At 50.0% G+C, this 15,257-nt stretch overlaps 1 protein-coding gene across 6 annotated transcripts in view; it reads right to left on the bottom strand.

The window, feature by feature from the left end:
* Positions 1-6,044: 6,044 nt before the first annotated feature.
* TBC1D2 (TBC1 domain family member 2) overlaps positions 6,045-15,257 on the bottom strand; it is a 42,983-nt gene continuing 33,770 nt past the window's right edge. For 4 of the 6 annotated variants that reach the window (XM_030566972.1, XM_030566973.1, XM_030566976.1 and 1 more), the window contains 4 exons: positions 12,828-12,948; positions 9,896-10,081; positions 8,153-8,274; positions 6,045-7,295 (listed from right to left, as the gene is read on the bottom strand). In XM_030566972.1, coding sequence (XP_030422832.1) covers positions 7,094-7,295; positions 8,153-8,274; positions 9,896-10,081; positions 12,828-12,948 — 631 coding nt within the window. In that variant the 3' untranslated portion in view covers positions 6,045-7,093. Of the gene's footprint in view, positions 7,296-8,152; positions 8,275-9,895; positions 10,082-12,223; positions 12,460-12,827; positions 12,949-15,257 lie in introns of those variants that run through there. The other 2 variants (XM_030566974.1, XM_030566975.1) reach the window with 2 other exon arrangements.

Genomic DNA, 15,257 nt, shown 5'->3' with positions numbered 1-15,257 from the left:
TTAAATCCTACTTTCTGTATTTAATAAAATCACTTTTTACTTATTAATTAACCCAGAGTATGCATTAATGCCCTCCCGGTGGGCAAACAGCTGTGCATACCCCTCTATCAGTGTTATAGAGAGAGAACAAATGATGAGTTTAGTCTGTGTAAGTTGGTACATCTATTTTTTTATTTGGGGTTTGGACCCATTGGGAACTGGGTATCTGAGTGTTGGAGACAGGAACACGTCTCAAAATGTTTTCAGTTAAGCCTGCAGCGTTTAGGGGATGTAACTCAGACCTGGGTCTGGGGTTGTAGTAGGCAAGCATGTCTGGCTCAAACAAGGCAGGGTTCTGGAGTCCCAAGTAGGGAAAACAGGCTCAGAGGTAGTCTCAGCACATCAATTGGCAGTCCCAAGGGGATTTCTGTAATCCAACCCGTCACAAAGGCACTGGTTTTCCTTTTCCCCTCAGGAGAAGGGTAACTTAGGGGGTGTGATGAAGCGGGGACATTCCCTTGTTATGTTGTATGTGAGCCTATGTGAGTCTTACTGTTGAGCCTATGTGAGTTTTACTGTTTTGCATGAATACTATGTGTGCCTCTGTTTCCCTGTGTGCTGTACCAGTGCCTAGTTTGTGGGAATAGAGGTATGTGAATTTGACTGAGACCCTCGAGCAGGTGAGGGTGCTCCAGCTGCCTGCACATATGCTACGGCCGGTGCCCTTCGTAACCCAAGACCCAGGAGGGGATCAGCCAGGTGATGACCAGGTGACACTTTGCCTGGGAAGCGAGACAAAGACCAGAAGAAGGAGCATTGGGCGTGTCGGAGGTCGGGTCGCTGGAAGCTGGGCAATCTATGGTAGGGGACTGGAAGAGGGGGAGTCCAGGGCGTCTTGGCTGAAGGTCACTGATTTCTGTGCTAACAAGTTCTGTTCTATGCTGTGTTCCCGTTGACTAATAAACCTTCCGTTTTATGCTGGCTGAGTCACGTCTGACTGCGGAGTTGGGGCGCAGGGCCCTCTGGCTTCCCCAGGAGCCCTGCATGGATGGACTCACTGTGGGAAGTGCATGGTGGGGCAGGGGATGCTGAATGCCCTGAGGTCAGACCCAGGAAGGTCGAAGCTGTGCAGCTTCTTGTCCTGGCAACAGTCTGCTCAGAGGGAGGAGGCTCCCCCAGAGTCCCTGACTGGCCTCATATGGAGTAGTTCCAGAGCATCACCCCAGTGACTCCATGACAGGGGGTCGCTGCACCTCTCCTGATAGTCCAGTATAATCCTTTGTGGGTTGACCATACAAAGAGAGGCGCTGACTTTCTAATGTGCGGAGGATTGCTTGACCCCTGCTCTGCCCCAGGCCCTGCCCCCACCCCGCCTCTTCCTGACCCATTCCGCCCCCTCTCCCAGCATGCTCTGCCCTCACTCCTCCCCCTTTCCCCCAGAGCTTCCTGCATGCCGCTGAACAGTTGATCACTGGTGTGGAGGAGGTGCTGAGGGGAGGAGATGCTGATCGGCGGGGCTGCTGGGGGATGAGAGACGCTGGGGGGAGGAGGAGGAGCTGATCAGAGGGGGAAGGGGGAGCTGCTGGTGGGTGAGCACCTACCATATTTTTTCCATGTGTGCTCCACCCCTGGAGCACCCAGAGAGTTGGCACCAATGCATACAAACATCATGCCAGAATATCAAATGATCAGGTTTTGGTTTTCCAGTGGCATATGACACGACACTTTTTAGATACAGATTATATCCATCGTGAGTTGGGTTACATGGAGCAGTCAAGCCAGCTGAAACTCACTGCTAGGTACCAGGGACCCCTTGAGTTCTGCATAGGGATGCTCTTAGGGTCACAATTGCCAACACCAGAAGTTCAAAATTCAAGACTTCAATCCCCCCAAAATCTTGAGATTTAATCAATTTTTTTGTTTTGATTCAACTGCTGAAAACTGAAAAATTTTCAATATTTCAAAATTTGGGGGATTGGCTTTTTCCTATTTCTCCCAATTTTTCCTTTTTTTGCTTGAGTGCAATAGATGAACATCTACATTAATTCTGTTGCCCTTTCCTCTCTCTTTTTTTGACTAACTTTTCAAAATTTCTCCACAATTTCTCCCACTTTGAGAAATTGGCATTACAGTGCTCCAATCTTCCTTTTACTGTACTGTCACTTTTTCAAAGTTGGAAAAGTTAGAGGGGAAAAAAGAAGAAGTGTGTGAGAGCAGGGGAACATTGTACATCATTCATTTTTTGCATTTAGTGGTAAAAGAGGAGAAGAGAGAAAAAGGGGGCTAATGAAGATTTAAAATGTTGAAAATTTGCCAGTTTGGAAAAAAAAAAAGGGTTTTCTTTCATTTGAATGTTTCCATTGAAAAAATGGTGCCAAAGCAACAATCTCCCATGAAAAAATTCATTTTAAAGAAAATCTCATTTTTTGACAGAAAATGTTTGTGGTGAAAACATTTTGACCAGTTCTTTTGAGTATATAGAGCCAAGTGTCTGAAAAGGTTGCCTCACACTGCTTGGAAAGCATGCAAAAAACTCAAAGGGAAAACTGCCATCCTGGCTTATGCAGATACATAATGAACTTGCTAAAGAATTAGTTTTGAAATGAAAATTCAGGTAAAAAGCAAATAAAATACTGACCAAGCTGCCAGGATTTCAGAAGCAGGTGTGAGGCTATTGTCAGGCCACGGTGGTGCAAGGGGAATTAGTTAATACAAACACTCAACACACTCTGACATAGATTTGATGTTATTTGATTTCTCTCTGGAAATTAGGCAAGGTGCCATTACAGCTGTTTGGGTGAATGTCCATTAGCCAGGCCCTGCTGCTACCAGGCAGAACTCTTTCTTTTGGTTACTGACATATTTTCCTTTTTCAAAAATCACATTCTTTGGTAAGTTTGAGGTATAAAAAAGCCAACTCCACACTCAAGTGTAGCCTAGTGGTTGGAGCGCTGGCTGGGAACTCAGGAGACCTGGGTTCTAGTTTTGCCACTGTCTTGCTGGATGACCTTGGGCAAGTCATTGTGCTGTAGCTCAGAGGCAAAGTCCAACTCATGGATCTCTGCCTGTCTCTCTGTATGACCTGCTGAGGCCATGGTCCAGAGCCTGAGGTTGATATCACAGCCACCATTCTAGGAATGCCAGTCTCAGGTGCAGCACCTGCTGGAATACCACGGCAGGTGGGGCTGGGAACCCCACTCTAGCGGATGCCTTAGCTCAGGCTGGCCAGATGCTGGGATGGAGGGGTTTCGCTGTTACCCAACATGAAAGCAGGGCTTTTCCCAAACCCTGGGGAGAAATGGCTTTATTGAAAAGCTGTGCTGGCCCCTAACCTGGGCAAGCCCTCTCCCACTGGGCTAACTCAGCCCTGGATAAGGCCAATGTGGAGCCCCACAGCGAGAGAGGACCTTGGGAGGGACTGTGCTGTGGGGATGGTACAGTCTGCTTCCGCTTATGGGCTGGGGCGGAGGGAGCAGCACCATGATCCACCACCACCCCACCCCCTTTGGGGCTGTGTGTGCCCCAGGGGGACTTGGAAAGGGTAGACCTTGCAGCCCCCCTACTCCACAGCCAGTGTCTGCCCCTTGGCTCACTGCACCTTCCCTGCCTTGCCATCAGCTCTCCGCGTATACAGCAACAGGGATCAGATGTGGAGGAGGGAGAGGGAGAGAACGGTCCAAGTTATTTAAGGACCTGATCCTGCAGTCCTTACTCCCATGCACAATGATGAGGTCCATATTAGCTGTTACCACTCAAGGAAGAGATCTTGGAGTCATTGTGGATAGTTCTCTGAAAACATCCACTCAATGTGCAGCGACAGTCAAAGTGAACAGATTGTTAGGAACCACTAGGAAAGGGATAGATAAGATAGAAAATAATCATAATGCCACCCTATAAATCCAGGGTATGGTTACACCTTGAAGAGTGCTTGCAGTTCTGGTCATCCCAGCTGAAAAAAGATAGATTAGCATTGGAAAAGGTACAGAGAAGGGCAACAAAAATGAAGAGTATGAAAAAGCTTCCATATGAGGAGAGATTAAAAAGACTGGGACTTTCCAGCTTCGAAGAGAGACGACTAAGCAGGGATATGATAGATGTCTATAAAGTTATGAATGGTGTGGAGAAAGTGAATAAGGAAATGTTATTTAATCCTTCACATAACACAAGAATGGGGGGTGGGCATCACCCAATGAAATTGATAGGCAGTAGGTTTAAAACAAACCAAAGGAAGTATTTATTCACCCAATGCACAGTCCACCTGTGGAACTCATTGCCGGAGGATGTTGTGAAGGCCAAGACTATAGCAGGGTTCAAAAAAGAACTAGATAAGTTCATGGAGGACAAGTGCATCAATGGCTATTAGCCAAGATGGTCAGGTATGCAACCCTTTGCTCTGGGTGTCCCTAGCCTCTGATTGCCAGAAGCTGGGACTGGACAGCAGGGGATGGATCACTCAATTATTGCCATGTTCTATTCATTCCCCCTGAAGCACCTGGCATTGGCCACTGCTGGAAGACAGGATACTAGGCTAGATGAACCCAGTATGGCCGTTCCTATGTTCTTGTCACTGGAGTCAGCATGAGCCCAGCGCTGGAGGCGTCATGCAGGTGAGAGGCCCATTGGTTTAGATACCGTCCAGCACTGTCCCCGTCCCCATACTGCTCTGCATTCCAGCCTTTGCACTTGTGGATGCTGTCTGAGGGTGGATGGCCATGGCACTGGGCAGAAGGGGCACCCAGCTGTCCAATCACCACGCAGCTCCTTTCCCCAGCAGTTAGATTTTACTAAGAAGCCAGCAGCATGCACAAGTGGTTCTAACTATTCCTTTCTCGTTGCAACACCTTTCATTTGTCTGGGCTGTCACGTTGTGCACTGCCCCGGCTGGGTTAAGTACGGTACAATCTTCTCTGGTCTTGCCTCACCTCTGTCCTTTTGTGCCATCTGTACATTTTACCACCGCCTGCTCATTAATGGATGTCTTCAGCCCTAGTCCCAGTCCAGACTCTACTTGTAACCATCTGCTGTGATTATTACATCAGCTCTATTATTATCTACAGCAGAATGGGAACTCACTAAGCAGAGGGTAACAATCCGCTTGCAAGGAAGGGCCCACTGACCAGCTCATAAGTAGGAGGTCAGCTCTGGCCTCAGAGGAATCACTGCACAGCCCCAGGGAACATAGTTTAATTGGGTTAACCCCGAGCGTGCTTAAACATCAAACATGTGACCTCCTGGCAAACTACTGTAACTCCTCGCTTAACGTTGTAGTTATGTTCCTGAAAAATGTGACTTTAAGTGAAACAATGTTAAGCAAATCCAATTTCCCCATAAGAATTAATGTAAATAGGGGGGTTAGGTTCCAGGGAAATTTTTTTCACCAGACAAAAGAGAGACACACCCACACACACAGTATAAGTTTAAACAAACAATTTAATACTGTACACAGCAATGATGACTGTGAAGCTTGGTTGAGGTGGAGGAGTCAGAGGGTGGGATATTTCCCAAGGAATACCTCACTGCTAAATGATGAACTAGAACAGCTGAGCCCTCACGGGTAAACACGTTGTTAATGTAGCCTCACACTCTACAAGGCAGCACAAATGGAGGGAGGGGAGACAGCATGGCAGACAGAGACAGAGAGACATCCTGTGTGTGTGTGTGAGAGAGAGATGTGCATTGCCCCTTTAAGTACACTACCTTTTTAAGTAGATCAGCAAGTTGAGACAGCCCCTGCTGCCAGCAAGCTCCCTCCGTCCTGAGCCCTGTCATGTCCCCGTTCCCTCCACTCTATGGAAATGGGATAAGCGAGGGGCAGGAGCAGGGGGACACCCTGACATTAGCCTTCCCTCGCCCCCCCCAGCACAGGAAGCAGGAGGCTCCCGGGAGCAGCTCCAAGGCAGAGGGCAGAAGCAGCACATGGCAGTGGGGCGAGGGACACCTGAACTGCTGGAAATTGAAAGCCTGATGGGCAGCTGCTGCACAGGGAACTCAGGGGAGCGGGGAGCTGATAGGGAGAGCTGATGGGGGGGTGCTGGTCCACCCTAGTTCCAAGCCCCCACCAGCTAGCTCTAAGGGGCTGCTCTTCCTGCAAGCAGTGGACAAAGCAGGTGGCTACCAAACAACGTTATAAGGGAGCATTGGGCAACTTTAAAAGAGCAGTTTCCTAATTGATCAGCAACATAACAATGTTAACCGGGACGATGTTAAGTGAGGAGTTACTGGAGCTGCAGAAAGATGCCATGGTAGCTTCAAGAGTTCCATCAGGTCTCTCTCCTTCACTAACTCAGGGGCTTCACACAGTAACTCTCAAACAAGTGCTTTTGTCTTAATACTTGCTATGATTATACACCCCCCCCTTTACATTGCCAGCAGAGCACACTCAAAGACACCGGAAGGCTTTCTGGATCACATGTGCCTCATCAGCCTCCGATACGGTGCACACAATTAAAGTCACCTGTGATCAATCAACAAGCATCCCGTGACACTCGCTTTCCCAACCTTATTACACAGAAGGGCCACATGACCCTAAAAATAACCTGGAGTGGGCCAAACAGAGTCTGTTTTGTAGGTGTTTAGATAGGTTAGTATCTACAGTATTGTCTATTTAAAAAGAAATAAAGAAATCAGTGCATAAAATGTGAATAAGAATTATAGAAAACAAAAAAAACCCCATACAGAACTCATAACTAAACTAAACTGATATAAACATGACGACAAAATGCTAATGAATCGGCTGTTAGTATATTGTGTTGAAGCAGGCTGTGGGCCTTACGAAATGCTCTGATGGGCTGCGTACAGCCTGCGGGCCATAGGCTGGGCACCTCATTTAATGTGGCTGCAGCAAGATGGTGGGGAGGAATGGACAGGATGGTTCAGAGAGAGAGACAGGACCTGTGTTGGCCCTGAGCCCACAGCTGTGTGCTGAGTGGACAGTGAGCCAGGAGGTCTGGGCAGGACACAGTCCTCCCAGCTAAGCACCTCCAAAACGCTGTGCCTATCCTCTGCGCTGGCCCTGCTGGCCTCAGGATTGTCCATCTCTCTTAGAAAGGAGAGTGATGCTGTTGCAGAGCTCCAGGGCCAGGGATGCAGGCGCAGGACACAGCCACTTCTCTGGCTACATCTCCTCCTCCTCTTCGCTAACGGCTCCGTCCAGGTGCCAGGCCACCTGCTCTGCTTGCTCTTTCATGTACTGCACCTTGATCCGCTCCAGCTTGCTCAGCTCCGCCTCCAGCTCCTCCCGGTGTGTCGCTCGCCGGTTCCGCAGCACCTTCATTGGGAAGGGATTCATGTCATTGAAAGCGATGCTCATCAGCTTCCTACCGGGAGAAGACAGGGTGCACGGGTGAGCTAATCAGCTGAACACCCTGGTCCTAGTGTGTGAGTGCTGTCCGCTCCTGCCGGGGCAGCACTGCCCTTGCATTGTAACAAAGTGACCAACTTGTAGCCAGGGCTGGACTACAGCTGGCAGCCACAGGCTCTGAGGCCCACACCCAAGGACTAATCAGCTGATAGTGTCAGTCCCCCCTTACCCCAGTGTAAAGTGGTTCAGCTTCAGCAGCCAACCTTCCTCTGCCCCAGCCTGGAAAAGAAGCCTCTGAGCTTGGCAGGGCGAGCCATGAACACCCAGGGGGACCTTCCTCCAGGCAGACACATGCTCCTCATCTACTGCTAGGATGGATCCTGCTCCTGTGAGAGGCTGGGCCCTTGTCCCCTTAGCAGGCTCAGTGGTATGTCCCAGGACTCCCTTGCGGTGGGATTAGTCCGAGGGGCTATGTTTCCCAGGGAAGAGATTTGCTGGCCAAATCTTGCCTTTCATCCCATGCCCATGGTGCACACTCAACTTTGAGAAGAGCAGGATCCTTCTTCTCCAGCAGAACAAAAGCAAACCCCAGCCCCAGCGCAGCTGTCCTGTCAATGGCCTTAGTGGCTGTGAATCCTGGATGTGTCAAACTAACTGCTTGTTCTGTTTTGGGCACAAACTCAATTGCACAGGCAACAATTTCTAGGCTTAACTAGAGATCAGTGACCATCACTGAACAAAGGCACACGGCCAACCCTTGTTCCTTCCCCAATCTGCAAGCACAAGTCCTAGGCCTTGTCATTATTTCATCTAGTTTACATGCCTGCACAAGTGACTGGCCAAAGAAGAAGCTGAGAGTAGCTCTTCTCTCACCTGCCGTCTCCAATCATGTGGGTGAAAAAGCGAAGGTACTGATAAACCTCCAGGCTGTCATGGATCCGCAGAATCTCCTCTTCGTTATACTTAAAGATGGCAAGAGCATAGCGGAAAATCACCTAGGACAAGTTAAAATGTGTTTAGAGGGCACAGGGCCCCCAGAATCTCCCCACTGAAAGCTCAGGGTGTGGAGCACTCTGGCACTGGTGCACTATGGGACGAGATGGGACAGCAGGTGTCTGTGCTGCACACCAGAGGGGACCTTCAAAAGCCAACACACGTCTCCTCTCACTCTTTGTCAATTTGCATTGTTCATTCTCTGTGCTCCCCTTGGAGAGTGAATGCGCTACAAGAGCAGATGCTAAAGTGGGAGTTAAATGCACAGCGCTAATGAAAACACTGTAAGAGGCTCTCCCTCCTTGAGGGGGTGGGGAACGGAGAACAGAGTTCAGGACTGGCCCGCTCCCCAAGCAGTGGTACCTGGCACCAAGGAACAGGCACTGGTGGCTGCCCACATCCTCATGCCCTCTCCTGGCCACTTCATGGTCCAGCAGCAGCTGCAGTGGCATCCATTGTGTCTGCCCAGCTCCAACTGCTCTGAGATCTCCCTACCGAGGGCCAAGACTGTACCCTCCTCAACTCTGGCTGGCTGAAGCCAGGCCCAGAACATGCCTGGTCTGCTGCCCTCCAGCCCGCTCTCCAGGCTGAGGAAGGAGAAGAGAAGATCCCCTCCCAGCTCCTTTCCCCAAGCTGAGAACGTCCCAAGACCCCTGCAGCTCCAGGGCCCCCTCTAGAAGCAGGAGAAGAGATGCAGCAGGTCCCCAGGCCTTCCTTAGGGCAGTGATGTAGGACTGCAGTGGTAGAAGCTGGGAAGGCCAGGAGAGGGCGTGAGGCCCAGCTGAGGGAGGTCTGGGCCCGGCTGCCCCACCACTAACAAGCTGATGCCAGGGTAGTAGAACGGGAGGCAGGGGAGGGACCTGATGAGCTGGGGTATGTGTCCTCAAGCCAGGGAGGTGAGAAATAGCTGTGTGGTGTGTATGTGCCTGGTAATGGGGTGAATGCTGCCCTGTCTACGCATGTGGGGGCCGTTTGTGTCAGAGAAACAGGATGGGGGTGTCTGTCAGGTCAATGTGCGTATGTGGGCACACGTGTGCCAGGGGAGAGGGAGGGAGGTTGTGCTAAGGGTGGATCAGTAGATTTTGATGGGGCTTGTCAGTTTTCTAACTGTTTTTGTGGGGCACAGTGAGGGAGGGGGTGCTGCTCCTCAGGGCATAGCTGGGGTGGGATTCCCATCTCAGAGAGGCGTTCGCAGGAGCGCTCATTGAGTTAGCGTGCTAGGAATAGGACGGAGCCGTGGCAACGTTAACAGCGGGAGAACTAGCCGCCGCAAGCATTTGCCTGTTCGAGAGCCTAGATACGTGCTTGTGTGGCTAGCCCTGTGCCCGCTCTGGGTAGCACGCTAGCTCTGTGAGAGTTAGTGTGGGTTTGTCTCCTCGGGCTGGGCTCAATCCTTCCATTCCAGCCCCAGTACAGACAGACCTGGAAGCCACAGGCCCACCATCATTGCCAGAGACATGCAGAGAGGCTGAGCAGTTCATCCAGGGAGTTGTGGGACCAAAATGATGACGACACCGGTCTGCTGCCCAGCTCAGGGTGGAGTGTGTCCCCCTTGGGTCCGAGTGTCCAAGAACACACAGCTCTGAGAGCCTGGCACAGCTAGGGCCAGGGGTGGCTCCCTACCTTTGTTCCTTCGTACAGGAAGGCGTCCCAGACCCGGAGGAGGATGTCGCTGACCAGGCTGTCTACAAAGGCCACCAGGAACCAGTTGAAGGTGATCAGTGAGACATCAATCCTGTGCTGCTCAAAGTGAGCTGTAAGCCTGGGGAGCTTTTCTGACAAGAAGTCTTTAAAGACTCTTTGATCCACCTGGGTTTGACAAAGCGGGAATCCATGAGATACAGAGGCAGGTGCACATGAAATGATGAGCTCTAAATTAGCTGTTACCACTCAAGAAAGAGTCATTGTGGATAGTTCTCTGAAAACATCCAATCAATGAGTAGTAGCAGTCACAAAAGCAAGCAATGTTGGGAATCATTAAGAAAGGGATAGATAATAAGACAGAAAATATCATATTGCCTCTAAATAAATCCATGGTACGCCCACATCTTTTATTATTAATTATTATTATATATATATATGGCAACAAAAATGATTAGGGATATGGAAAGGTTCCGTATGAGGAGAGATTAATAAGACTGGGACTTTTAAGCTTGGAAAAGAATGACTAAGGAGGGATATGATCGAGCTCTATAAAATCATGACTGGTATGGAGAAAGTAAATAAGGAAGTATTATTTACTCCTTCTCATAACACAAGAACTAGGGACAACCAAATGAAATTAACAGGCAGCAGATTTAAAACAAACAAAAGGAAGCATTTCTTCAAACAACACAGAGTTAACCTGTGGAACTCCTTGCCAGAGGATGTTGTGAAGGCCAAGACTCTAACAGAGTTCAAAAAAGAACTAGATAAGTTTATGGTGGATAGATCCATCAAGGGCTATTAGCCAGGGTGGGCAGGGATGGTGCCTGTAGCCTCTGTTTGCCAGAAGCTGGGAATGGCCGACAGGGGATGGATCACTTGATGATTCCCTGTTTTGTTCATTCCCTCTGGGGAACCTGGCATTGGCCACTGTTGGAAGAAAGGACACTGGGCTAGATCGACCTTTGGTCTGACCCAGTGTGGCCATTCTTATGTTCTCCCTAGTTAACTGGAAGAAGAGTGCTGCAGTGCGAAGGCTGGTACTGCAGCAGCATGTGCCTGGAAAGTCAGTGCTATATTAGAGGTGGGGTGGGGGTACGGCCTGGGACAGAGCTGGGGGGTTGAGCACCCTCCTGCAGATTAGAAAGTCAGTGCCACTAGGCCAAGAGAGCACATTCTGTAACATATACCCCTGCCCTGACTGTGACACACACACAACAGCTTTTCCTCCTCCTGCTGGCTGCCCACCACCAACAAATGCAATGGAATGGCACCAATAGCTGTGATTTCTGCTGCAAGCATGCTGCAGGATCAGAAAGTCTGGCAGACCTGCCTAGACTCTGATGCATCAGACAGACAGAGGAACCCTGTGTCCATGGGGGAGATTTTAAGAGTCTACACACTCTTACTGAGTTGCAACTGGGCTCCAACTCAGACGAGTCTTGGCGGTCTCTCTTTTTGGAACAGGGGAGACATATATGATGGGCCTAACTCTCCCACACCTACCAGTATCACAGCAAGGTCAGGCCCTTCCTGTGTGATTTGAGCGTTTCAGGCTCGGCTGTGCCACTGAGGCCCAGTCCTGGGCAAAGTGCTCTGTGGGTTTGCCCCACCCTGGCAGAAGCATTGGACGATGGTGATTTCTGTGAAGTTACTCCAGCTTACACTGTGTAACCGAGGCCCCATGATGGTCTGTTTGCAGGACATCTGGGTGCAGGCAAAACATGTGACAGGCTGAAGCAAAATTTCTACTGGTCTTATCTTTTTGAAACAGTGAGAGATTATTCCAGGCACTGTGATTTGTGCCAGAAGTGCAAAGCGTTCAAGGGACCTAGTGAGGCACCCCTCCAGCCTTTAACCCATTATTGGGAAGGCATTTGCCAGAGCATCTGTGGATATTGTAGGACCGCTCCCTAAACCTTCCAGGAACGGGAAGAAGTATATTTCTGTGTTGGTAGATTTTGCTACCAGCATTGTCTAATATTGAGGCAGAGATAGTGGCAACAGGTCGTTTGCTATTTTTAGCAGAGTGGGTTTTCCCAGAGCAATATTGTCAGACCATGGGTCTAATTTTATGTCTTGTTTTTAAGCAGTTATGGGAAATGTATGGAGTAAAACACCTAAAAGCTGCTCCCTACCACCCACCAATGGTCTGCTGGAAAGGTTCAATGGGACCTTGAAATGTATGATGAAAATGTATGTGGACAGGTGGCAGAATGATGGGGATGTTCGGCTGCCATATCTGTTGTATGTGTACAGGAGTGTACCCCAAGAATCTACTAGGTTTGCTCCCTTTGAACTGCTCCATGTAAGGCAGGTTAGCGGACCCCTAGATCTGATTCATGACTCTTGGGAAGGTAATATTGAGGAGACAGAGTAGCCAGTGTTGGAGTATGTGTCTCATTTTAATGAAAAATTGCAAGGTATGATGGAGTTGTTTCAGCAAAATCTAAAGGAAAGCCAGGAAGTTTGAAAGGCGTGGCATGATAGACATGCCGAAGAAAGAGCATTTGAAATAGGAGATATGGTGCTTGTGCTGGATCCTGTGAGAAAGAATAAAATGCAAGACATTTAGAATGGAGACTTTGAAGTAGTGGAAAGAGTTAATGAAATTACCTATGATATGAGGAAACCCCCTGGATTCAGACAATGCTGAGTGACTGTGCAGTTAATAAAAGTGTCTCCTCTCCAAGCTGCCTGACTTCCCAGGACTGGCTGGACAGCATGGGCCTGATTCTCATGGGCCCTGCTCCGGGCCCTGCAAAGTAATCCTAAAATTGGCTTATGCAGGAGGGCTGCACAGAGTCCAGAGGCTGGGCTGCAGGAGTCGACCATGTCCCTTTAACATCTCTGTGCAGCAAGTACCCTGCTGTCTTTCACCCCTGTGATGGAGCCGGATTCTCATGCTCACCTGTGATGCTATTAACGTGTTGCTGTAGTAATCCGCCGGCATCAGGTTTTCCACAATGTGAACCAGGCACCAGAATGCGCTTTCCTCCTCTTCTAGGACCAGGAGAGCAATGGCCGCCAACCTGCAATGGGCAGGACACCATGAAACAAAGCAGACAGTCTCTCTTACCTGCTGAGCAGACACTGACCTGCAACAGCACTGGTGGGAAATCAGAGATTCTGGTTGGCATTGGTCTTCTAGTTTCAGGTTTTACATTAAATCTTTGTGTGTCTCTGGTGCAGGCAGCACAGGCTGCTGGGCAGTGACAGGTCAGCCAACAAGTGCGCTTTGACAGGGCCTCAAAGATCTCCCTGTATCTCCCGGAGTAACCAGGCTGGCTGGAGCTCATTGCCATGTCCGGCAGCACTGCCAGAGCACTAGAGAGTAGGCAGGGCTAAGCAGTGAAGTTAGACTCATGCGGCCAGCGCCCCAGCTTGGGTACTTGGGTGGGGCTCTATTGAAGCCAGTGGAGGTGTGCTGATTTACACCACCGGGGAGCCAGCCTCACGGCACTCTGAGATGGGGGCGGCTCTACCCTGATAGATTCATGTGACACAGATTACTTCCCTTCCCCCCGCCGCCAGTCATCCATTCATCACCGTAGTCCTGAGCCTCTCCGCTGTGATCAGCTCAGAGGAGCAGAGGGTGCCTTGTGCTGGACAGGATGAGCTCTCTGGGGCAGGGAACTTGTCTGCAGAACCCCAGGCATGTCCTAGGTGCCAGATAATATACACAACATCCCAGCCTGCTCCCAGAGCCGGATGGGAGGGAGGGTACTAGGCAGCCTTTGGGCAACCTCACACAAACAGCTGGGGAGAAAAAAGGCCATGTGGCTGCCAGGTGACTCCGCATAGAGCAGAAGGCACTGGGGGGCAGAGGGGCCTACATGGCTGCCGGGCAATGCCCCGCAGAGAGCTGGGCAGGGACAGGGGACCACGTAGCTGCTAGGTGACACTATGCAGAGAGCAGGCTCTGAAGAGTAAAGGCAGCTTCCCAATATCTACATCAAGTCTTCTCCACTAAGTGGAGTGTCACCAGGACAGTCGTGTGCTATGCGCGCCAAACCTCAATTACTGCACACCAGTTCAGACCTTGCCTTTTCCCATTGCTTAGGAAGCAGTGGCTGACAGGCAGCAGCACGCACATCGTTCCGCTTGGGCAGCTCCCGGAAAAGCGAAGTGCATGTTACTGCCAGCAAGCCAATTCCAGAGGCTGCTGCACTCACACGCCCAAGTGCTTCTGGAGCGACTGCGGGTGCCGAGCAGCTCCCAGGGTTTGGCCAACGTGATACAAATGACTGAGGTACATGTCACGTTACTATACATCAGAGCAATGCTCCAGGCGTCCTAAATCGCGGCATGAGGGCTAAGAATACTGAGTGAGGATACAAGAAGTCTTTTGAAAAAGTCACTTTATTCTGCCTCTCTCCTATTCCCGGAATCTGATCCCATTGTTCTTTAGATGCTCAACAGTCACGGAGGAGCTATAATGATAATATAATATCTGGAGACAGATCCATCTCATAGAACTGGAAGGGATCCTGAAAGGTCATCGAGTCCATCCCCCTGCCTTCACTAGCAGGGCCAAGTACTGATTTTACCCCAGAACCCTCAGTAGCCCCCTCAAGAATTGAACTCACAAACCTGGGATTAGCAGGCTAATGCTCAAACCACTGAGCTATCCCTCCCTGCCCCAGAGGAAAGTGCCTGTTTGGGAGTCGGCTCTGTACCTTTCCTTCAGCGGAGGAGTGACAGCATTCCTCCTGTCACGGGACCGATCACCTGACTTTGGAAGTTTGTTCCTGGCTGGAGGTTAGTAGGTGGGTTTGCAGCCCATGAACAAAGGGCATGGTGAATACTGGGCACCGGAATTGGCCTGCCTCTCTTAGCTCTGAACAGGGGACAGGGAAAGCACAGGGCTGGCGGAGGAAGAGGTGTCAGACTCTCAAAACACAAACAAACCTTCATTCAGGACATTGATCGCCAGTGTGTGCGGGCCACAGGGCATTTGCCTCCTTGCCAACTCTGCTATGAGCAGCATTGTGACAAATGGGCCTACAAATCCACCCAACTTGGGAGCGCAGCTGTAAAAAGCATGTAAAAGTTACAAGTTGTTCCAGTAACCTATAACAACAGACGTTGATGGGAACAGGCACAGAAGGGAGACAACTGAAGGGAGACTAACTGAATTACTCTGAGAAAAAAAAGCCCAAGTCACTATGACTCAAGGACTGCAGTGAAATTACGCTCGTTAGAAAGAGGAAATGTGGCGCTGAAAGTTCATGAGCCAAAACTGGTATGTCGGATACTGGGCCTTTTTGGTGGACATAATAATGAGGGGATGGGCTATTCCACCCACCACTCCCTATTGGGGTCCTTAAAGAGAGATTTT

This window comes from Gopherus evgoodei, chromosome 6, assembly GCF_007399415.2.
Source record: "Gopherus evgoodei ecotype Sinaloan lineage chromosome 6, rGopEvg1_v1.p, whole genome shotgun sequence".
NCBI lineage: Eukaryota > Metazoa > Chordata > Testudines > Testudinidae > Gopherus > Gopherus evgoodei.
The sequence above is the reverse complement of the archived record's forward strand: the minus strand, read 5'-3'. Positions and strand labels throughout refer to the sequence as shown.